The sequence below is a fragment of the Artibeus jamaicensis genome, unplaced genomic scaffold (genome assembly GCF_021234435.1).
Source record: "Artibeus jamaicensis isolate MK-2021 breed Jamaican fruit bat unplaced genomic scaffold, CSHL_Jam_final contig_548, whole genome shotgun sequence".
In the NCBI taxonomy this organism is placed as follows: Eukaryota; Metazoa; Chordata; class Mammalia; order Chiroptera; family Phyllostomidae; genus Artibeus; species Artibeus jamaicensis.
This window is the reverse complement of record NW_026521883.1, coordinates 9,580,629-9,605,724: the sequence shown is the minus strand read 5'-3', so window position 1 is coordinate 9,605,724 and position 25,096 is coordinate 9,580,629. Positions and strand designations below refer to the sequence as shown.

Below are 25,096 nucleotides of genomic sequence, written 5' to 3'. Positions count from 1 at the left end.
TTCACATGCAAGAGCAGCAGAAAAGGTGGTAGTGGTAAGGTAACCTCCTTGACCTCTTGGGATTGGTGTGATTTCCTTTCCTTTCCAAAACCCTTTCATTCATAGGTACAAAGGCTATCTTTCTTGCCTGACATATTTGAGTCTCTCTGAATCCAGAATCACTGAAGCAAGAACAAAATGGCCCTGAAACCCTTGCTCCAGGACTATATAGGCAGAGCGGTTAGCCAAGAACCAGAAATGTCATGCTGTGCAGCACAGCCTGGCTTACTGCAGAGACACGCAGATTGTTCTGTGTCCCGCAGGGAGCAAGCAGCTCCAGGGCACCAAGAGGCTCACGACTACTGTTTATTGTAGGTCTTCTACCACGACTCTTAGTTCACTATGTCATCTTCCCCATGTGAACCAGAAAAATGTGACTGTCTCCCAGAAATCACAACTAAAGAAGGGCAGCAGCAGCCTCAGGGTCCCATGCAAAAAATAAAATGTTCAGAACAAGAAAGCTGTGGACACAAGCATGAGGAATTCAGTTTGAGATGAGCAGCACACAGAGAGGAAGAAACAGATAAAAGATTTTTCAGTCTCTGACTCAGAGCCCCCTTGAAAGATGAACGTACTTAGCTTCCTCCACTACCTCCACCTCGGCATGAGCTGTGATTGGTGCATTGGAGTGAGCTCCTGTGGGGTCATCGACATTCAGCTCTCCATTGGTTGAGCTAACCACCTGAAACAGAAAGACAGAGTGTGACAGACACCACGACAAAAGGAGCCTCCTACTGGTGCCAGAGAGGGCCACTAAGGGAGAGCTGGTCTCTAGCTTAGGTACTAGTCAGGCAGTATCTGGAATGTGTTTTCCTGGGTTGAGTGGCCAACTGTCCTAATTCAGGAAAGGTACCCAGACCCTATCATGTAAGAACACAAAATTCAATCATGGAATCATGTAACGATAATCACTGAAGGCCTACTAGACTAGAGTCAGGGACTCTACTACAGTGCACGTGTGTGTACTGGGTATGTGTAAATTTAATCCTCGCAAAAAATTCCTATGCAACAGGCCATATTACTCTAATCGTGCTCCTCTTTACTTCCTCTGCTGTAATTGTGTATCGACTCACTGATGATGCTAAAAAAATTCTACAGGGGAAATCAACAGTGGGCATCAGAAACTATAAGCAATCAAACTTTCCTTTAGAAGTTTCTTCATGGCTTTGACCATCGGTTTGAAATTATTCAAATAACAAGACTGCCATGTCCTCTCTGGTGAGAGGGCAGACGGTAAGGAAACACTTTCCTTTGGAAGACCAGTCGTATTTCAACAACCTTTATTTTCAGGTTCAGTGTCATTCCATGTCTCACTGATGGTCCCCGAATTGTAACTGAAGGTTCTCACTCCTGCCATCTGGTTAATGTGGACCCGAACAGGCTTCTCTTGCTTGTACAGCTGCTTCTGCCACCTGGCTTCATTTCCAGCACATGATCCTGCTTATGTGGGTGCTGGGGAGTGGGAAAAGGGACCCCGCTGTACAAACCACTCTGCTGTTAAGGATCTTGGCTGAAACATGGGAAAGAACCACAAAATAGAATAAATGGTTCGGCTAGCATATGCACTTGGGTAAGTAACTTTATTTAGCTGAGACTGTTTCTTACAGGATGATGTGAGAACTATACAAGGAAATGTATAAGGCAGTGTCTGGTACAGTACTTGGTGCACAATAACAGAGGCAGCATAGCACACTACGTAAGAGACCGGCTCTGGACTCAGTCAGCTAGGGTTGGAACCCTAGCTCTACCACTTACTTGCTGTGGGTCTCTGGGCAAGATCCTCACTCTTTCTGTGCCTGAGCCTCCTAATCTGTAAAATGTGGACACAGTGCTGCTTACGTAATTGGGTTCCTATGCAGACAATCTACAGAAAGTGCTTAGGCCTGGGCCATGGTAGGTAGCAATGGCTCAATAAATATTCCTATTACTGTTATTCTCCCTTTATAAATGTTTATTCTTATCTCCCTCTAGATCTGGGGTCTTTACCAGCACTTCATTTGTAAAAATTTCCTGCATAGTCATAGAGAAGAAGGTGGGAGGAAATGCTTAGTATAAATAGTGTTTAGGGTATTTATTTAAAGAAGAAAGAGCAGACAAGGTTAAGTACAATACTAATTAGCAGTGTATGCCCACTATTACTACTAAATTAGAAATATTTATTGTCCTTATTAATAATACATGATTTAAAAAATGAAAATGATGCTGTATGATTAAAGAAACCTACAACATTAAATTTGGACTTACCCAAGGGAGACCCAAATTTCTCCTAGTGATCCAATTTAGCATCTCTGATTAATGGAACCATCCGATCTTATTTATCTCCTGACACGATATAATAAATACTGTATAACATTATCTATGTAGTAATCTCACCAAAATAAGTTTTTTCTGAATCTAAGTGTGATGAAAACAAACTGACAAATCCAAAACATGGGACATTCTACAGGACAACACGGCTGGAATCTTCAAATAAACATGTCTTAAAAAATCTTTTCTTCTTCCTTTTAAGACAGGGGTGACTTTCACAAATTAAAACAGATTAAGAATTCGGAGACCAAGAGTTTGAAAGAAACCAAAGAGGAATAACAACCAAATGCAATGCATGAACCCTGATTAAATCTGGAACACTGTAAAATTAATTTTGGGGACAATTGGGGGAAATATGATGTGAAGTGTTCATTAGCTATTATGGAAGTATTATTCATTTTCTTGGCTATGAACATACTGTTTTGGTTACGTGAGAATGTTTCTGTTCTTAGGAGATGCAGGCTGAAGTATTTTGATACAAAATGTAATGATGATGGCAACTTACATTCAAATAGTTTGGTGAACACTCCCCTTACTCCCAAACCCTCACAGAATTAAAGCAAATAAGGTAAAATCTTAATAATTTGCTAAACTAGGTTAAGGATATACACAGGTTTACTGCATCTTGCCCAACGTTCCCGCAACTTTTCTGTAGATTTGAAAATTTCAAGATAAAAAGTTGGGGAAAAACAAGCAAAAACTAGAAGTTGAGGAGAGAGAGGAGAACCACAGCTCCTCGTGCTAATGCTGTCCTGTTAACGTCCTCGGCCTGCAGTGGCTTCTCGCAGGAACATCCTGGCTGCACACTAGTGACAGTGCTGTAAGAGCACTCTGTGAGCACGAGGATTAACAGGAGAAATCACAGCAAGTTTCCTAACGAACAATTCAGCAACTAGACAAGATGTTAAGTAGTGTCCTGGCCTCCACTGACGTGGACAAAGCAGGAGCCAGCACCACCACTGCAAACAACCCGGTGACTCTGGGTCATGGGCCTGCTCGCAGTGTTTCTCACATCTCATACTAATTTCTCCTTGCTGTGGAGGCCCACGAGCAATGTGCTCGGGCACTCAAACAAAGGAAGAGGTTATCCTCACTTTATAGACTAGACATCTTGTCTGTGCCAGTGGAAATCTGGTCTCAAATGAATCAGGCACAAACCCTAACACCAGTTGCCTAACCTTAAACTTAAATTCTGGGCCTTCAGAGCACCCATTCAATTACTTTGGGGTGGAGGTGTAGTTTGTCAAGCCACTGAGCTGCTGCCTCCATGTGCAGTGGAAGAAAACAGTAGTGCAGGTGACCAAAGAGCTGGACTGCAGGCTTAGCTGATCCTCTGTGGGCCCTGGCTTCCAATTCTGTTTGGCTATGCCAATAACCTTGGTCTTAGCTACTTCATAATCACTGTACAATAATATCTAGGACAGCAACTGGAAAAATTGTAAAAAAAACCTTATGAATAAATTACTAATATTTTAAACAATGATAATACATTATTAGTATTTAAGAATATGTTATACTTTTTCTGTTGAACTTTTAAAATGTAACATCATTTTTAAAAATTTATTTTCAGAGAGAGGATAAGGGAGGAAGGGAGGGAGAGAAACATCAGTGTGTGGTTGTCTCTCGTGCTCCCCGTACTGGGGACTTGGCCTGCAACCCAGGCGAGTGCCTTGACTAGAAATCGAGTTCAGAGGCAGTTGAACACTTTGGTTCACAGGCCAGCACCCAATCCACTAAGCCACACCAAGCAGGGCAGTATAATGTCATTTTAAAAAAGCTTTATAGGTATATCTGGAATACTGACATTTATTTTGTTGTAATCACTATTAAAACTAATCCCACATTCCTCTGCTTATATCACACAAGAACAAAGTAATTAATATTTTATGGGATTATCCATGAATAAAGAGACTAAGGTGAAATACTGTTTGAAACTTGAGTTCTTAAATTGGTTAACATTCCTTTTGAGAGTCTCAAAAATTTGAGTTATTCATCCCATTTTTCAAAATATTAATGTGGCCCTGGCTGGTGTAGCTCAGTGGATTGAGCACGGGCCTGCGAACCAAAGGATTGCAGTTGGATTCCCAGTCAGGGCACATGCCTGGGTTGCAGGCCAGTTCCCAGCAAGGGACACATGAGAGGCAACCAGACATTGATATTTCTCTCCTTTTCTCCTTCCTTTCCCCTCTAAAGATAAATAAAATAAATAAAATCTTAAAAAAAATATTAATGTGAGGAAAAATCAAAGCCATGTAACAAATGAAGAAGTATTTTAGCTGATAATCGACATTTCAATCATACTTCTTATAACTAACATATTTGGTAATTCTCTAGTTTCCCTAACTATAATACTAAACTCAACAAGAATTATAAATAATTAAAAATTATAAAGACTTGAGCACAATAAATATTGGCTAAATATTACATTATTCTTAAGTCTTAGGCCCTTGATTGGTCCTAGATATGTCTAGGTATTTCCTATATAATTTATTTTTTAATTTTTAAAGTATATTTTATTGATTATGCTATTACAATTTCCCCATTTTTCTCTCCCCTTTATACACCTCTGCCCGGCACCCCCATACCTTCCAGCATTCCCCCCCCCACCTTAGTTCATGCCCATGGGTCGTACATATACATTCTTTGGCTTCTCCGTTTCCTATACTATTCTTAACCTCCACCTATTTTGTGCCTACCAGTTGTGCTTCTTATTCCCTGTACCTTTTCCCCCCATTCTCCTCCTCCCCAATGATAATCTTCCACGTGATCTCCATTTCTGTCATTCTTTTCCTATTCTAGTTTGTTACTTAGTTTTTGTTTTTCTTTTTTAGGTCCAGTTGTTTAAAGTTGTGTTTGTTGTCATTTTACTGTTCATAGTTTTTGATAAGTCCCTTTAACATTTCATATAATCCGGGCTTGGTGATGATGAACTCCTTTAATTTGACCTTATCTGGGAAGCACTCTTTCTGCCCTTCTCTTCTTAATGAAAGCTTTGCTGGATAGAGCAATCTTGGATGTTAAGTCCCTGCCTTTCCTGACTCTAAATACCTCTTTCCAGCTCCTTCTTGCCTGTAAGGTTTCTTTTGAGGAATCAACTGATATTCTTATGGGCACTTCTTTATAGGTAACTGTCTCCTTTTCTCTTGCTGCTTTGAAGATTCTCTCTTTATCTTTCATCTTGGGTAACAATTATATGAGTCTTGGTGTGTTTCTTCTTGGGTACAACTTCTTTGGGACTCTTTGATTATCCTGGACTTGCAAGTCTATTTCCTTTGTCAGATCAGGGAAGTTTTCCTTCATTATTTGTTCAAATAAATTTTCAACTTCTTGCTCTTCCTCTTCTCCTTCTAGAACCCCTACGATTCAGATGTTGGAATATTTAAAGTTGTCCTGGAGGTTCCTCAGCCTCTCCTTACTTTTTGAATTCTTGTTTCTTTATTCTGTTCTGATTGAACATTTATTTCTTCCTTTTGTTCCAAACCATTGATTTGAGTCCTGGTTTCCTTCCCTTCACTCTTGGTTCCCTATGTATTTTTCTTTATTTCACTCTGTATACACTTTGCTTCTTCCTTTATTCTACGACATACTCAACCATTTTTGTGAGCATCCTACCAGTGTTTTGAACTCCATCTGATAGGTTGGCTATTTCCTCCTTGCTTAGTTCTTTTTCTGGAGTTTTGATCTGTTCTTTGATTTGGGCCACATTTCTTTGTCTGGACACACTGGTTAACTTGTAAGGGGCAGAGACTTAGGTATTCATCAGGGTGGGGCAACCCACCTTGCTACGTTGTGGTGCTGTATGTGAGGGAGGGGTTAGAGAGCAAACAATGCCACTTGCTAGCTTGCTTGGCTCTTGCCCCACTTTTTGTCACTTCCCTTGCTTCCCACAAGCAGACTGTACCCTTTCAGGTGTTGATTCCCAGGTGGGTGGGCTTGTGTACCTTCTAGGACCCTGTGGGTCTCTCCAACAAACTCTCCCGTGGGACTGTTTCTCCTACTACAAACCCCCACAGGTTTTCAGGCTTTATTTCCTGCACTGGAACCCTGGGTTGTGCAGTTTGTCTCGCTCCCCAATTGTTCCTCCTGGCACATTGGTATGCAAATGTGGGACTGTCTGGTCCACCAGCCACTGCCTTGGCCTTGCTGCAAGTCCTCTCCACTCTGGCTGCCTGTCTCTGCCCCTCCCACCAGTCTGGGTGAATGTTTCTCCTTTAAATCCTTGGTTGTTAGACTTCCACACAGTTTTATTTTCTGGCAGTTCTGGTTATTTTTTGTTTTTAAATCGGCGGTTATCCTTCTTTTGGTTGTGCAAGGAAGTGAAGCGTACCGCCTCCATCTTCACTGGAACTAGATCACCTACAGGTATTTCCTGTTTTAATTTAAACAACTTTTGAGTTATATTTCTGAACAACAAAAATATACTGTCTTCCTGAATTTGGGCCCCTACATATGGAACACCCATGGAAATACTGGAAGGATGGGAATGTAGGGGCCTGCCTGTCAAGTAAGTTGGAATGGAAGCATCCACACGCTTCATCTGAGCGAACTTCTCTCATTTCAGAGTGCACTCCTAACAGGTCATGGTATCTGCAGGTCATCAAGGTTAGGCCAAGCATGATTTGACCATACTATCCTTGGGAAGTAAGACAACTCAGAAATATGAGCATCTGTTATGTTAGAAAAGGTACTGCTGATTGGTTTGCAAAAAAAGCATAACCTTTATCAGTTTATAAAAGTTGGGGCTAAAATCAAGGAGGTAGACACAGTGAGGAACAGTGGTGTCATAATATTAGGGAAGTGGCACAATTACATGCCCCCATTCAAATGTCAAAGAAGGTGGCAGAACTTAGTTTACAGGGAGTCAAGGAAGGTTGCCTTTTTTGAACGTGCTGACAAAAACTTTGATTGCAATTCTAATCTAAAGACAACCCCTCAGAGTAGACAGGAAACACTGTCCAAATGAGCACCCCTATGTTCTAAAAACACAAATCTAGTAAATAAAACTGTCCAAATATGCCTGACTATGAAGTGCTTCCATTTTAAAATTATTTATCTTTTTTTCCTAATTATAAAGTAAGCCTGTTTGTCCTGAAAAAATTAGAACATTAAAAAAGACAACATAAAAATGACAAGTTTGTAAGCGATATCATGTGGAAGTGACTAGTGGGAAATTTGATATATGTTCCCTGAGAACAAGGGGATGTAAAGTACTTACATGTAAGAACAGAGAATAAATACGATGGGCTCTGTGGGCTACAGAGTCTGTGTCAGAGCCACTTAACGCCACTGCGGCGTGAAAGCAGCCACAGGCAGTATGTGAACGAATGCGTGCGGCTGTGTTCTACAACACTTCCTGTACAAAAACCGGCACAGAGGGATTTGGTCCACTAGTTGTGCTTGCCCATCCCTCTTCTACATTATTTTTTTCTTCTGCATACACTAATATATATGTTTGTGTATATTCCCTTTAATAGTTTTTCATACATATATGAAAATAAATAAAAATGGGGCCAAATTTTACATACTGTTTTAAAACTTGCTCTTTCCACATCATATGTTGGACATTCCTGTAGTACCCACAGATGATCTCTCTCCACTGTATGTGAGCATCATATTTGTTTAGTTAACACTGAACTGATGAACATTAAGTTGCCTCTGATGTTCTGGTATTAGAAACAAGTCAGCAATAAACATCCTAGAACTGCACTGTCTAGTAATACAGTAGCTGCTAGCTGCATGTGGCTACTAAGTACTCAAAACACAGCTAGTCCAAATCGAGATGTTTGTTCTGTAAGTATAAGATCCATGCTAGATTTCAAAGACTTAGTTTAAAAAAAGGTAAAATATTTCTAATATTTTTAGATTTTACTTATTTACTTTTAGAAAGAGGAGAAGGGAGGAAGAGAAACATCAGTGTATGAGAGAGACAGTATCTGTTGCCTCTCACATGCCCCAACTGGGGACCTGGCCTGCAACCCAGGCATGTGCCCTGAGTGGGAATCAAACCAGTGACCTTTCAGTTCATAGACTGGCACTCAATCCACTGAGCCATACCAGCCAGGGCTATTTCTAGCATGTTGAATACTGACTACATGTTGGAATTATTTTAGATATATTGGGTTAAATATATTACTAAAATGTTTCACCTGTTTCTTTTTACTTTTTAAAATGTGGTTACTAGAAAGTTTTAAATTACAATCGTGACTCATATTTCTCTTAACAGCTGTGTTCTAGAACATATTTCTTTAGTATCTGTGCATTTCTGAAGGATATTTATCTGAAACTTGATTAACTAGATTGCAAAGTGTAGATGTTTAAGATTTTAATAGATATTGCCAAATTAGCCTACCAAATAGTTGTAAAACATTTCAACAAGATAGGCTATTATTAAACTTGCACATTTTTGCAAATGTGACTGACAAAAACTAATGTTTATTTACGTGTATGTATTTTTAATTGTCACATTTTACTTTTATCAGAGTTATATAAGCACACTGCATAAAGAATTAAGTATTTCTACAAGGATCGTTACAAAAAACAGCAGTCCCTTTCCCCCATTCCACTATTTCCCCTTCTTTGATAGCTGACTCTTGTTTTTTTACCTACGTATCTCTAAACAACATGCATTTTAATTAATCATTTTTGGAATCATAGCCAACTTTTCCATTCATCTATTCTCCCATTATAATTTATCCTGTACTTTTGACCAGATCAACTGATAGTGTTTGCATCACAACTATTAAGAGCTATTTACACTATATTATGGAGTATACTATGGTTATCTTTCCTTCCTTGTATAATTTGTCCTCCTTGGAGTTAATCATCTTTTATTAAAATTTATTTTTACTTAGCTTTAAAAAAAGACATTTATTTATTTGTTTGTTTATTTACTTGTTTTCAGAGAGAGGGGCAGGGAGGGAGAAAATGAGGGCAAGAAACATTAGTGTGAGAGAGAAACATTAGCTGGCTGCCTCTTGCATGCCCCCAACCAGGGACCAGGCCCACAACCCAGGCTTGTGCCCTGACTGGGAATCGAACCACCAACCTTTGAATTTAGCTTTTTATACATTAGTTACTTTCAAGTTATTCTGACATGTTGCCACCTAGTCAATCCATCATTTTGATAAAATTGCTCATAAAGCCTTCTGACCACCTCTGTCTGGGACAAACTATCCTATGCTGGGATCTCCCGACCTCGCCATTATACTTGGGAGTCCCTTTACTTCTCCTCTGGATTGGATTTCTTCTTTCCCATACACTTATTTTTCTCTCTTGGTTTATTCACTCGTTTTCATAGTGCACATCCTCTTGTAGCTTCATTAAAAAGGATGCATGAGAAGTAAAATTTTTGAGATCACAGATTTCTAAAAACACCCTTACTCTATTACATTCCCACCAGATTGACAGTGTGGCTGAGTAAATTCTAGGTTGAAAATAATTCTCCCCTCAGTCTTGAAGGCACTGCTCATTGGACTGCCATTCAGAAATTTGAAGCTATACTAAATCCTGACCCTTTCTTTGTATATGACTGTTTTCTCCTTCTGGAAGCTTAAAGACTTTTATTTGTCCTTGGTGTTCTGAAATTTCACAATGATGTGCCTTTGTATGGTTCTATCATCCATTATGGTGGGCATTCGGTGGACCCCTCTGATTTGGAAATAAGTCTTTATGAATTTTGGGAAATTATTTTGTTAATGATTTTTCTCCCCTCAACTTACTCTGTTCTCTCCCTGGAACTCCTATTTATTTAGAAATTAGACCTCCTGGGTTCTCCTTAAATGTTATATTGTTTTCTACTATTTTCATCTTGCCGTCACTTTACTTTCTGAGAGCCCTCCTCTCAACTTTATATTTCAAACTATTGAGTTTAACTTTTTTATTATGTTTTTATTTTCCAAGTGGTCTTTCTTTTTGTTTGTTTGCCATAAGAGGGTTCCTTTTGAAAACAGCATCCTTTCCTTGCTTCACAGTCACCTTATCTTCTGTTTCTGGGGAGATTCCGACAGTAAGGCTTTTATCGTTGCTGTTGCTGTTGTTTGCTTTGGTCTAATACATGCATTCCTTGGAAGTCTGGTACTCCCTGACTGTCTGCTCATATGTAAAAGTGGGGAATGCAAAGTTAATAGGCACTCTCAGGACAGGGGATAAAACTTTTAAAGTATGGATCTCACTGCAGAATGACCTGGTCGGGCTATTTCATTAGGGGGAACCCTTTTGTCAGCAAGCTCAGATGGTGTCTTTTAGGCTGGTCAGATTCCCCAGAGCCAACTTGATCGCCTGTCTGGAAAGTGCAGACCTGACTATCAGCACTCTGAAGAACTAAATGGGGAAAGCTGACATCAGAACGCACTCATTCACCTAATCTCCATTGTTTATCAGGCTGGTACTCTGCCCCCAAATGTACCTCATCTCCCCTAATACAGAGACCCTCTATTTTGGCTTTTTAAAGAATAAATCTTTGGTCTTTGCTGAGAATGGGGAAGAGCGTCTAGGGGTCTCTGGCTTTTGAAACAGACTTATTTAGCACATGCTCCTCCACACCCACCTCCCCCTTTAAAAGAGCCGACTGCTGAGCCTTCTGGGGATTCCCCAAGGCACGCGGGCTCCCAGCTTTCCCTTCTGCTGGCACAGGGTGCCATTTTCTTGAGAACCCTAAGTCATTTAACAAACTGCCCATCTGCTCTCCAGCTTCTAACACTTTGTTGCTATTGCCTCCTCTTTTATTTTCTCTATCCTTGTATGAATTTATGTCTTTCTAAGAAATTGCTTTATCGTTCTTTTAGTGTCATTTCAGGAGGGCGTGAGAGCAGATTTCCGTGTTTAATCCATCATTTTTACCTAGATGTTCCTGTGAGGTTTTTATAGGACCAGAGCTGTCTCCTAACTTCAGTGAATCACTCCATGTCAAGAGCATATCCTAGACAATCAAGCCTATCTCGATGCATTTTTGTGTGCAAAAGGTTTGTTTATCCCTTTGTAAAAATTTCTATTTGGTAGCTCTGGTTTCACTTCTGTGCTCCAATTGGTGGTGTCACTTAATATGAGAAAAACATTTTGGTTAAGATTAAGACAGTAACATAAGAAAAGTTAAGAGATACAAGTATTTCTTAAGTACTAGAAAGAACAGAGATTCACAACAGTCCAAATGAAGTCAGAAATAATTCCCCAAAACCACATTTACTCCAGGAGAAAATAGGAATCACCCAACCACTTGGGTACCCACTCAGAAACAGCTAGCCAGGTCTAATGAACATTCTCACCTTACACAATGAGGCACACAGCATCATGGAATGCGCTATAGACACAGTCCTGTATCCAAAAATACTTAATTTTATATACTTCAGGCCTTTACAATTCAGACTGAACACCAACACACTTCTACCCTGACATTACTCTTTATGGTCTATCATGAGGGCATCAAGACTGTAGAACTAGTTTCAGTAAAAATCAGTATCAGAAATCAGACATTTCTTAGTCAATGACAATAACCAGCAATCATGTCAATAAGTGACTCTTACAAGTCCATGTAGGTAGAAAATCAGCACAGATATTCAGTTACCTATTTCTATAGGTACCTCAACCTTGCTGTAAATTTCCATTTTACAGGAGCCTGAGTTTCAGAAGAAAGCCAACATTCTACTAGCCAAGCTGGGAAGGCCAGTAAAAAGCAATGAAGGCAGTAAATACCTGCACTGATCCCCCATGGCGGTCTGCAGCCAAGTGAGACGTCAGGTACGAGGTATTGGTCTGCCGGCTGGGCTGGATTTCCCACTCTCCTCGGCGCTCTGACGATGCAGTCTGCTCAGGCATTAGGAAGCATGAGAGCGAGATATTGAAGGAAAGGTGAAGCAATGGCAAGAAATAACAAAATCAAGTATATCAGCATCCCTGAGGGTTTTGTTTTTGTTTTGGATTTTAAATTAACAACTGCTGCAACGCACTGGGAAAAAGTTAGCTTGGCTACATTCAGTTCCGCCTGATGAACCAATACATGACAGTCTACGTACAACACACCATCCTCACCCAAGACACAGAAAAAAAATCACCAGAAAGAGTAAAACATAAATAAGTAAATAAAAATCAAAAGTCGGAAGCATCTTTTAGCTTCCATATTAATAAAATTTCAGTAGCCACTAAGCAGAATGTTTAGTAGCCACTAAATCAGAATGTTAAGACTGTTGAACAAAGGAATAATCATACTTGTAAATCATTTCCCTGACTATAGATCAATCTATCCATCTAAACAGAGAGCAGTCAATACAGAAAATTCCTAGCATTAGAAATCAAGATAATATGCCTTTTCCTTAAATAGGGAGCCCGCTATTTAACATAAAACTCCAGGAGACTTCAACCCAGACAAAATGAGCTGCGGGAGTGGCTAGAATATGCTTTCTTAAACAAAAGAACGAACAAACAATCTCTTCAAAAGCAGGTTCATAGATAAAGAATATGAAAAGATGGGGGGAGGGGGGAAGAAGGCTATAGTTTCCCCGATTCCTTTAATTAACAGTCCCGAGTCTGGAATCAGAAAAAGTTTAGATGCCATTATGAATTACTTTCTTCTAAAGCAAAAGGCAGATCTTTTATAAGAGGGCTTTCCATTCTAACTCTTTTTGGATTCTGCTTTCACCTTTGCAATCATTCGGGCGCTCTCCACCTCTTTTTTTAAATCTCACGTTATTCTGATCTTGCTCATACGTGACTTTTTTCTGAAGAATCTGTCTAGGCGCCTCTTCCCCTGTGCCAGATGGCTGAGGAGGCGTTAACATGATGCCCAGCTGTAACAGCCCTAAAGCTCTACAAAAATGAAAAACGAGGAGTTGGAGAGGCAGCAATAAAGGGATTAGTAAATCAAATTTTAATTGCTGCTGATATAAACAGCAGCAGGGGCTGTGATATGATATTGCTGCTCTGCACGAAACCAGTAAGAATTCTAGAAATCTTAGAAATGCTCTAAGCTATAAATGTTGTATTCTGTAAAAAAGAAAAGAATGATGAAGCAGTGGTTTAAGGTTCCATGTTCACACTCCCCTTTCTGTTGAAAACAGTTGTTTTAAGCTTACTTATAAGTCACCAAAAAGGTTATCCTTACTTTTTAAAAAAAGCCTCATATACTAGCTGCAGCTTACTCATCTTTGTTAATGGAATATGAAGTCATACGGATAATGGCACTATAAAGGAACCTGGCCATGCTTTCTGATGTTCCTCAATGAATGAGCATATTCTGTAAAAAGGCAGCTGTATTAATTTGTTTGCTATATGCTCTTACAATAGTGGGGTTTGGTTTTATACTGCTAGTCACATTTGAGAGAACCAAAGTTACCCAAAATATACACCCTCTCCAATTATTTCTGCTAACAGGGGTTCAGATGTTTCAGTTTCCAAAATAACACTGTGGTTTATAACATAGTCATAACTGTTTTATATAACTTACTGGCAATGTCCATATCCTCATAGCACTTAATCTCACTATTCTCACTACTAGAGATTTGGGGATAAATCTGTTCTTCTAATATTATAAGTAATATCTATTAGTGATAGCCTCTTCAGTTTTCTTTAGGACTTTTTTTAATTAGCAATAATCGCGCCTGAGATAAACCTCATTGGCTATGATACTGCCACTGCGCAAAGCTCTAGGACTTTTAAAAAATAATAATGTTGAGGCAGACTATTTAAAAGCTCCTTAACTATTATACAGAACTGTCAGTTATCAAAAAATTTAAATGCTTAAAAAATATCCAGATATTGGCCCTGGCTGGTGTAGCTCAGTGGATTGAGCACGGGCCTGCGAACCAGATAATCGCGGTTCGATTCCCAGTCAGGGCACATACCCGGGTTGCAGGCCGGTTCCCTGTAGGCCAGTTCCCAGCAGGGGATGCATGAAAGGCAACCATACATTGATGTTTCTCTCCCTCTCTCCTTCCCTTCCCCTCTAAAGATAAATAAATAAAATCTTTAAAAAAAAAATCCAGACATTTATAAGCCAACGGGGGGTGTTTTGAGTTCTACAATGTGTTCAGTGCAGTTACTTCTCTTATGAGTGCTCTCTATTTTGCAAGAAATGTACATAAAACATACATATGCTTTTAAGCTTAACAAATCTATAGTACTCTGCTAGTGCACAGCTGATCAACTAGTATTTCTTCTTCTTCTTGGCATGGATTTTTTAAAGAAAAATTTATTTACTTTCCGAGAGAGGGAAAGGGAGGGAGGAAAGAGAGGGAGAGAAACATTGATGTGTGGTTGCCTCTCACATGTGGTTGCCCCAACTGGGGACCTGGCCCCCAACCCAGGCATGTGCCATGACTGGGAATTGAACCAAGTGACCCTTTGGTTCTCAGACTGGCACTCGATCCACTGAGCTACAACAGCCAGGGAGGATTTTGCTTTGTTTGCCTGTTTAATAGCTAAGAGTCATTTTGGGTCATGTGTGATAAATGAGGTGGGAGATCACTTTAAAAAACAAAAAAAATGTGTGCTCTAAAGCAATAGAGATGATATTCTTCTGTTTCATGTGAACTAGGTGTAATGAAATTCCCAATCAACTATTATTTCAATTTTTATTGACATACATATCAGAAATCTGGTTTGATATTACTACTATCCTATTCACGGGGCTATGTACTTGTTTATATTCATTCTAGCTAAATAAATAAAAAAGAATCAAGGTATTTGTCTAAATGCAAATATCTGCAAATGCAGATATTTTTCAAAGGGCTAAAACTCACACTTCATTTCCACCCTCAAAGTACTGTGCTACTTATGTTTTAAAGAGAGAAAATGTTAACACTCCCAGTTGCTTCGTAAACACTTCCAACCGTGACAAAGGCAGAGCACACGGCACCGCCCTGTACTACTGCCTTCCAGTGCCTCCTGTGTTCTCTGGAAGCAACAAAACCAATGACAGATGCAAACCGGGGGCTGATAGGTTTATTACTTCGGAAATTGCCTTTTATCCTAACGCTAAGCTCTATGGCTGTTCTTTTCTGGAATTTACGGGCTTGGATTGGTATCTAAAAGTTGGTGCAGTAGGAAGGGTCACTGGCCAGTTTTAGAAAGCAACTAACTGAGCACCTAGGAGCCAGATGAAACCGAGAAATGTCAATAACTACAGTACTCTGCTAGTGCACCTTCCCCTGAAAGGTGTTCTAGGCAATGCTGGGTATGTAGGGGTTATGACTAGGCACAATCAGCACAGGAGCTGGGCAAACTGAAAGGGCATGTAAATGGAAACTGGCATGTGAAAACTTCCCTCTTAGAGATCACTCATGCCCGTACGTGTGTGTACCAAAAAGAGTATCAGGAGCATCTACAGACAGAAGAGCATTCAGCAAAATCAATCTCTGCGTTAATGCAGAGGCAGGGGTCCGCGAGGAGTGTGAATCCCTAAAGGTAGCAGTGAAGCAGTGGGAATTCCTTGGGGGGACACTTCAGAATTTCCAGTTGCAACTGTCTTACCGATGTGGAAATGCTTGGTAATATCCAGTAGGTGAGCGTGGAGACAGCGATCCAGCATGGCATACATCAAAGGCAAAGCTAACAAAAAATACTTCAGGGAAAACACAGAAGCCTGGTGTGAGAAGTCCAAACCACCACCTGTGGCCAGGGAAGAGGAAACCAACTTCTCCCAGAAGCCATTTGGCAGGAATTAAGGGACAAAGGAGAGAAGACACTAACAAGAGCACAGGAAAACAAAGTTTGCAAACACCTCAGATACCACCCTTATCTAGGCCTTAAAAATTATTTCAAATTCTTATTGGAGACAAAGATCCTGAAGCAAAAGGCAGGCAAAACATTTTTCTCCTGTATAGCAAACAAAAACAATCCTATTCTTTACATAAAGCTACTTCGAAAAAATAATTCTGATTACATCTACAAAGAATTTTATCCATTTCAGTATTTATTGCTCCCAAAATACTTTAAAAGTTGCCATCTACACAGAACATCTGGGCCTCCCGTCAGTCTTCTAAGACCTCATTTTATAATTTTCAACTACAATTCATAAGAATAGAGACTGAGCCCTGGCTGGTGTGGCTCAGTGGATTGAGCTCCAGACTGTGAGCCAAAGGGTCACCAGTTTGATTCCCAGTCAGGGCACAGGCCTGGGTTGCAGGGCAGGTCCCCCAGTAGGGGCTGTGCGAGAGGCAACCACACACTGTTGTTTCTTTCCCTCTTTCTCTCTGCTTTCCCCTCTCTCTAGAAGTAAATAAAATCTTAAAAACAAACAGAGACTGCATAGTACCAAAGGTTAGCAATAAACATACTATATTACATTATCTCTTACAACGCTTCCAAGATAAAAAGTTAATGTAATGGGAATAAGATGCAGAAGGAAGAATGGTAAAGGAAGCGCTTTAAGAAAATTTGGGGGTGTAATAAACCTTAGATAGGAAAATTTCAAAAGCTGGCAAGGTTATTGAAATATATACTTTAATGAAAATTAAAACTTCCTCCTATTAAGCTCATAAAATAGAACTAATTTTCCCACGCTGAACAAAGGTTATTCCATGTAACCTGTCATGTGTACTAAAAGTGACTTCCCATATTCTACAATACATACTTGATCATGTATCAGTGACATATGCAAATCATTGATAACTTGGAAGAAATGATTTCCAAGCTCAATGCCACGCAGGCCCACAGAGATGACAGTATCACTTCTGTGGAGCTCAGATAAAAACCACAGGGACCATCCTAGAGGTTTAAAACTCAGTACTTAAACCCTTGCCCTATTCCTACTCAAATGGTGTAAGATACCTTCCCTAGGAAATTATTATTTATCTAGGTGGGATTACTCCAAAATCACCTTCCTACAAGGAAATGCCTCAGGATACAGGGAGTCTGCTGAAATAAAAAATACTGAGGAATGCACGTACAAGAAAACTAGTGAGCAGCAGTGACTAGGTGATAGAATGGGAGAAACTAAGAGAAAGACTGCATTTCGGTTTTTCCTGTGCTTGTTTCAGTGTCCTCCGTGGAGTTAGGACTCCAGAAAGGAGGAGGGACAGGCCCATTCTGCACTGAGCTCCATGCTGGAGCGGGGCAGGGCAACTGTGAAATTTGTACACCTGACCTCCTGCTGGACAGCTGGCAGCAAGTTAAGAAATTGCACATGGGTGGGGAGGCAAATTATCTCTGAGCAAACTCATACACCCCTTCAACCAGCAAACTCTAAACCTCACTGAAAATGAAGTAGTACTCTGTAAAAAGGAAGGGAATATAGAATTAATCACTTTTTAAAAAGGCTACTGGACTTAAAAAAATAATAAAAGATATTTGCCTTATGAAGATCTCTGATCATCATGGCTACTAACAAATGTGGTCTAATTTCCCCTTTGGAAAAGCTATGCTTATAACATTCAGTAAGCACCACAGCACTAAACCACATATTTATCTAAGTCTACATAGTCCTTAAATCTAATCCCTTGGAGTGCAGACACAAACAGGTAAATGTGAAACCATTCTTTTACTGGAGGTACATCTTCTCTAGAACTCAGCATGACTGGACTCATTCCATTTTTGCTATTTATTTCTCATGTGTTTATAAGGTGCTGAGTTAGTTTAAATACAGTTCTAGAAGGATTAGTGCTCAGCTCTGCTGATTTTAGATTCATATTTTCCTACCTAGTCAAAATGGAGAATTTGCAAGTGAATGGTTCATCTAGTAGAAAATTACAAAGTATAAACTCTTTTCCTTAAACATATGCTACACATATAAAAACTAGTAAGCAATCTTTTGAGAGTCAATATTATCAGGGATAGGATACCATGTTTGGAAAAGTTTAATGGTTCTTGATGACCAACAGGACTCATTCCAACCTCAAAACAGATCTGTTCTCCCTAACCTTCTTCTGGGCCAAGTACCCTTTCTTCATGTGCCCACAGAAAAGCAACCAGACAAAAGGAGTCAAGGGGAGAAAAAGAAATGATCGAAATTGCTGAGGCATGGTAGTACATGTCTAAGTAGCATTTACCTGAGTAAGGACTGTCACAAGATTTAAAGTTCTAAAGGAGCAGGAAGCATGTATATCCTAGTTAATGCGGTATTTTATATTTAGTGTGTTGAACAAGCACACTGAATAAAACCCTCAACAGCACAATATACTCTAATGTTAGATCTCTGGACACTGGTAGGTCTTACTTCCTGATCAAAGTGGATCTGAAGAAAATGCAAGGGAAGCTCTGCCAGGTAGAAATAAGCAGAAGTATGAAAGTTTCCATTCCCTTCCCATGGGATGCAGAGTTCTTCAGAGAAGAACCAAAACCATGAAAAGATTTACCGTCTCTGGATCTGGGGAAAGACAAAGAGCCACGGTAAAAGTGACAGAAAAGACTAACCCATGGTAATCTTTCTGAATGGATCTGGTTTTTAGGAATATTTATTCTATCCAATCTCGTGATTTAATTACAGTTTTCTAGCTGGGTAAAAATTAATATTCAAAAATTGTTCTTAAAAAGCTGATATTACCACAGTTTTAAAAGACAGAGCCAACAAAGGTGAGTTTAATGCAGTTCTTTGAGATCTATTACCGCATCTGGGAACCAGACAGTACTCAATCCAAAACACCTACCACCTATACCAAAGCCATTTTCCCCTGGCAATTCTCACTGTGATGGAGAACTAACACAACTGCCTGAACTTACTCTGCCTCCAGAGCCCGCTGTGCTTTCTACACCTTTTCCTTGAGACAATCTAGCCCTATTCTGGCTGCCAATTGAGGCAGAATGTCTCTGTGGAAAAAGAAAACAAGTAGGCAGAAAAGTTTCAAATTTATTTTTCATGGGAGGTTAAATAAAATCTGGATCTTAACATCTGACTTCATTTATGCTCATGTGACAGATTCATTCATTCACTCAACCCATTATTTATCAAATGCCTACTATTCCAGGCATTGTTTTAGGTGTCAGAAATATAGTACACAATGAAACAACAAAAATCTCCATCGTTACAAGACTTGTATTTGAGAAAGATCCCCAAAGGTTAAATATCTATAGCCAAAGTCTTGGGATAAACAAACATCAAGTTCTCAGCTCCTCCTCTTTTTCCTCCTACTCTAAGTTTGGGGTCAAACAAGAGCCCTTTAACTCCCATGCTCACTACTCTACCACACAACTGATAGGCAGGTTTGCCCCAAATAAAGAGGGCTCTTTAAGCATTATCATCAACGTCATGTCCATGCCTCGATTTCCCAAAAGCTCTCCAGTGAAAGAGCTTTGAAAGCTATAGCTCTTTGAAAGCTATCCTCTGCCTACTAACCATCTTCAGCTGAGATACATTGCTAGTATTTCAAACTCAAGAAGCCTAAATTCAAACTCTAAATAAGTTTCTCCCCCAACTTTCCCATTTCTAGTAATAGTACCACCAACCTCCTAATTATCCAGGCTTAAAACCTCAGCAATGGCTTTGTCTCACTTTTCTCCCTCAACCCTGACACCATGCGCACTGCTAATTCTGATAGATTATATCCCCGCGCCATTTTCCAGTTCTGTTTCACTTTCACTACTATAGCCCATCAAGACAACCCCTTTACTTCTCAAGGGAACTCATTGTCTTCTTACTGGTCTGCATGCTGGTTGCCTAGCTGTTACTACCTTCTGGTGGAAATAACTTTCATTTCCACTTAATTCTTCTAAGAGCATTTTAAATGCAGCTTCTTTCATGAAATTCTTTGTCATGCTCAGAGTAGATGAAATGTCTCCTTCCAATCCTTGATGAGGGTAACTGGCATCTTGGGAAGCTTATCTGTTCTGCCTTATGCCATAGTTATCTGACTACTTGGCTTACCTGCTTGTCATTTCTTTGAGCACAAGGACTCATATTTAATCTGGTATCCCCAGGACATACCTCACATAGTAGGTCCTCAGCTAGATTCACTGAATCAAAATTGCTGAAAAAATATTTGCTGACTTCAAAACTTGAAGAGAATTAGTCTAAAAAATCATACTGCTTTTGACCCCAGAGTCATAAAAGGGACATATTTAGCTGTAATTTTTCTTAAAAAAAAAAAAAAAAGCACAAGAAAAACACCTTAGAGATGGAATACAGGCAATGAGATCACAGACCAAACACAGTGGAAAGGCTTAACAGACACTAGAACTCCGTTTACCCACAGGGCACAGGGCAGAAAGAATTCTACTCAGCAAGGACTCAGAATCCTGCTGGAAAGGAGATGTAAAATTTGCATTAATATGGGGAATTTCAATCCCTCAGCAGCCACAGGATACTAAAAATCCTGAAAGGGAAAAAAAAAAATCAGGGAGATCTTCAGATTCAACTCTTCAAAACAAAGTTTATTGCCTTTCAGATGAGATCTCATTTAAAAGTATACTGAAATTCTCTGTACTTTCTCAGACACTGTTTGACCTCATTTTCTACCTTGGCAATTTAAGTTTGCAACCATCTGTTGTTCCCATACTTTAAAAATCCCCTCAAAACAGCAGCACTGATTATGAATTCACTGAAGCAGAAAACACCAGGGAAACCAAAGGAAACACGTTGTAGTTCTCAAATATTCCCCAAACCATGAGCAGGTAGGTAGATATGTTGATTAGACTTCACTGCTTACTTAAATTATTTATTTTTCTAGATCTTTTCTATTTAAAAGCACTTTTTAAAAAAGGCAAATTCCAATAAATGCATTTTCATTATAAGGTAATAGAACTTCATTATAGAGTACTTTAGAAAAATATTACCCAGAATGCTACCTTTTCCAACACTAATTATGTTAATACTTTGGCATTATCTCCTTCCATTGATTCTCTCATTTTCCCTTTTCCTGGGGAGAAAGGTTTAGGGATTTCTAACTTTGTATTCTGATTTCTTCACTATGCAAACCATAAACATTTTCAGGTTGCTCCAAGTTTTCCTAAATATTTTTTAAGTGCCCACATAACATTTACAAGTCATTTTTTACTATAACCCAGTTTCTTTGATGAAGGATTTGAGCTGGATCCATAACCATTCCCTTACACCTGGACAGATGGGTCATTTCTGAAACTTTGCTGCAAATGGCATTGTGACAGCTTTATATATGTAACCTAATCTGTATCTTGGGTTGTTTTATTATGACTGATTCAAAGAAGTAAGATTATTCTATCAGACAGGACAGTAACTTTATCAAATTACTTTCTAAAATATTTGTAACAGTTTGCAAAGACCAATGTATGAGTCAGTTTAACTGTGTACTCAACCATGCTTTTAAAAATGGGGCAGGAGACAGAACAACTGCAGAAGTTGATGATATTCTGTTCTCAACATGCAATTCTGAGCTAACTGCTCTGGTCGAAGCACGCGACTTTAAATCTAATTAGGGTACATAGTGTGCTAACCCCATCTTTTTGCCTATCTACTCACTCATATATAAATTTCCTTCCTTTACACATTTCTTTTTCTTAACCACCAAGCCACACATTTTGCTAAGCACATGAACTTACTGGTGAGTCTATATTTTGCATGTACTTCACTGTACACACGTGTGTGTATTTCTATAGACTACTTTTAACCTATGTACTTTCACATGTGCACCTGTGAGAGGAGTGTTGTTGCACTGTCAAAACATCTGTGGAGACAAAAAGTGAGGTCAGGGGTGGGGAGAAACATGCTTATGTGACAGGCAATAATGGTTATGTGCGTGTGCACGCGCATGCAAGCACACGTGTATCTGTTTATCTATTTATTATTCTTTGCTTATTTGTCTACCGAAGTCCTCATTTTTCTCTTAGCAATACAATATAAAAATAACCATCATGTTCATTTCCCAATTAGTTTCCTCTCTTTAAATGTCATCAAGTTTGTAGATTTTTTTGTGTGTTTGCCTCCTCGGAAGAGAAGCCTCTCATTCAAACCACTAGCTTCCCTAGGCATGAACACTAAAAGGAAGATGTCACAGCCTTCCTGGAGTGGGCTGAAGCAAAGCTGGGTCTTCATCCATAAGTCTAAAGTTAACCTGAGTACAGGACAGAGGGGGGATGGAGGTGCCAGTTCATTTCCAGGTCAACTGGAAGTTCAAATCACCCACCCTTCAAAATAGCAAGGAGAAGCCAGCACTAGCAAGAGCTGCACACTGGGGGGCCACTGAGACCCAAAGTGGGTCAAGCCTGTACATCCTGTCCGTCTAGCAGGTCCTTTCGCCCAGTGGTTTCTGACAGGCCCAGATTCTCTAGGGCAGATGCTTCACGTAAGGCGGCTGGCTATGTTTCAGTGCCGTTACACAAATCTGGAGGGATGCTAGAACGCCACCCCACCACACCAGTGAAAGCTGGTGTGGCCTTTGTCTTTAATTTCAATATATACACTTAAGCAGAGAAGCTGAAGAATTTCGGTGCTGGCATTAGCCACAAATAAAGGGAATGTCTGAATCAGTGAAGGTCCAACACATACCTGATTTCGCAAAGGCTGTTGTGATGGCCGATCCCTGTGTGTGTGGCTTTCTCGAGTTATTGCAGATGCACCAGAATCTACATGAACTGACCCTACTGGAGTAGGCTGGAAAAATATAACAAAAAGTCAAATGGGGGAAAGAGGTCCAACTCATGCCTCTGCAAAGGACAGCGCCATTCAAATTCTAATAGAATAGTAGTGATTATTATTTTCGGCCACCAAAGGCAGTTTCAAGTCTCCTTGTCTTCTGTTTCTTTATCTAAAAAAAGGATGCAGCTTGGTTCTCAATGATTCATTGGAGAGTAGCTTGCCTTTGTAAATTAAACAAAAAATAAACCCTACAGTGACGTCTGTTGGCACGCTCTCAGGCCCTGCCATCCCCGGCCAGAAGAGCAAGTTCAGAAGTGTCCTGTGGTGCTGGGTTACACTCCTACAGAAGTCAAGCACCTTAACAGCTTATCCAGCTCCAGCTTCCAGATATTCAATAAAAATCCTTCAAAACTGGCTTAAATTCTGATGTCTTAGGACATAATGGTCATAATCTTAAAAACATATAAAGGCAGTTAGTTATTCCTACTTCCTAATTCTAGTAAGAGCAATCTATGGCATCACCCTGAAAAGGTTGGTAAGTGTTAAGTCTACAGTCAAAGGAATGTTTTTTTTCTGCTCCTAGATTTAAGCAGAAAGCCTGGCAAGTACAGGGGTGAGGTATTGCTGGCTACGGTGAGGAGGCAAAGAAGGACATACTCACAATAGGCCTCCCGACCCAGTCGTAGGCGTAGTCAAAGGTGTAGCCTTTCCTTTCGAAGAGGTCTGTGAAGAGGGTCCGTAAATACTCATAGTCAGGTTTTTCAAAGAAGTCTAATCGCCTGACGTATCGCAGGTAGGTCGCCATCTCCTCTGTTAGGAAAGAGGTGAAAGGCCACGCTCATTAGCTGAATGCTTCTCATGGGTAGAAGCTCTGGGCCAAGCAAGGAGTGTGGTAGAGGCTATTTGACACAGATGTTTTCTTTATGGACCAAATGAAAGCAATGAAACTTATCTTGGTCTAAATAACAATAAAAGAAAATTTAAGTTTTCTGGTGAGTGCCTTCACCTAGAGATTCCAAGTCACACTCTCCATCTACTTCAAAGGTTTAGTCATATTTACTAGCGTGTCCTTTTAGCATCTTACCTGGAAAGTTTTCACAGAGAGCTTCAATGGGAGTATTCCGTTTGGTGTCACCAATTTTTTGATATCTCTCTTTTAATGTATCAGCCTGAAGAGAGTAAAGAGAGAAACTTATTTGGAAAGAGGTACTAAGGAGGGGAGGCCCAGTGTGTCTGGGAACACAATGGTGGTTTCTCTCAAACTGGCAGGGTTTGTTAGATAGTCTCAATTGTTTTCTCTCAACACTAACAAGAAATGCAGTAGAGGCTATGTATTGAGATAAATATAAAACATCTACTCTGTTCTGCAATGTGTACTTAAAAATACACTTAGTAGTCTCAGATAAGCATCATGAAATGTAATGAGAAAAGTGGGTGGGAAAAGAAAATAAAAGTATATAGCAACATTATCAACACTGCAGAATCACAGTAGTCTCCCATGGCCACTGGGTTCAAAAGCGATTCAGCCTTCTCCTTACTAGAACAGCTCTATGACAAGATGAAAAATAAGCTCTATTACAAGATGAAAAATACTGCTAATCCAAGTTGGGGCAGATAGGCAGAGGGCTTTACATCGTGTGTATTGTGAAGTGGAACGGAAAACAGAGTAAGAAGTAGAAAACAGTGTCTTTCCACAATGAGGTTCCAGAGGGAGGTGTTATCTGCGATACAGGCATGGCTAATAAACAGGTCTGATCTATATCAGTGGCTCAAAGCAGCCAAGCATGGTTTGCCCAGCGCTACAGACAGGGCTTCTGGAGCTCGCACCGACAATGTGGTCTCCAGGGAGTCCCAGGGGGCTCTCCACCTGGCCTGCTGCACCTGGCTTGGAGCAGTGACATCCTGCAGCCAGGTGGAGACATTTTAGACCTATCATTAAAATGATTCATGGACCGTGAGAAAGTTTCAAATGATTAATCATACATACACGAATGCACTGTTTGGCTACATGATGAGCAAATGGGATGGGAAACCCTACTTGACAACTGTCAGTATCCATGAGAAGACATATATGACTAGGAGAAGACTAGAAGAGAGGAAGTTAAGGGGAAAGAAAGAAAAACTTCTCAAAAGGAAGGGGCAGAAGCCTTACTTTTCAAGATCATGTTCTAGAGAGCACAGCAAAATCAATCATTCTGCCCTTTCGGGGGGTAGAGAGTGTAGGAGGGGTTAGCAGGCATAGGAGTACTCAAAGCTAATGATTAAGTTTCATACTAACAT

The 25,096-nt window shown here is 39.9% G+C and overlaps 1 protein-coding gene and 1 non-coding gene across 8 annotated transcripts in view; both read right to left on the bottom strand.

The window, feature by feature from the left end:
- The window catches only part of CSNK1G1 (casein kinase 1 gamma 1), a 171,688-nt gene that overhangs the window by 12,637 nt on the left and 133,955 nt on the right, over positions 1-25,096 (bottom strand). For 3 of the 7 annotated variants that reach the window (XM_037155590.2, XM_037155589.2, XM_037155591.2), the window contains exons 8-12: positions 23,901-23,985; positions 23,478-23,626; positions 22,727-22,831; positions 12,034-12,144; positions 615-721 (exon numbers count right to left, since the gene is read on the bottom strand). In XM_037155590.2, the coding sequence (XP_037011485.1) occupies positions 615-721; positions 12,034-12,144; positions 22,727-22,831; positions 23,478-23,626; positions 23,901-23,985 (557 nt within the window). The remainder of the gene's footprint in view (positions 1-614; positions 722-12,033; positions 12,145-22,726; positions 22,832-23,477; positions 23,627-23,900; positions 23,986-25,096) is intronic. The other 4 variants (XM_037155593.2, XM_037155592.2, XM_053670015.1 and 1 more) reach the window with 4 other exon arrangements.
- LOC119057132 (U4 spliceosomal RNA) lies at positions 13,842-13,979 on the bottom strand. The gene has a single exon (XR_005084000.2). It is a non-coding gene; the product is annotated as a U4 spliceosomal RNA (small nuclear RNA).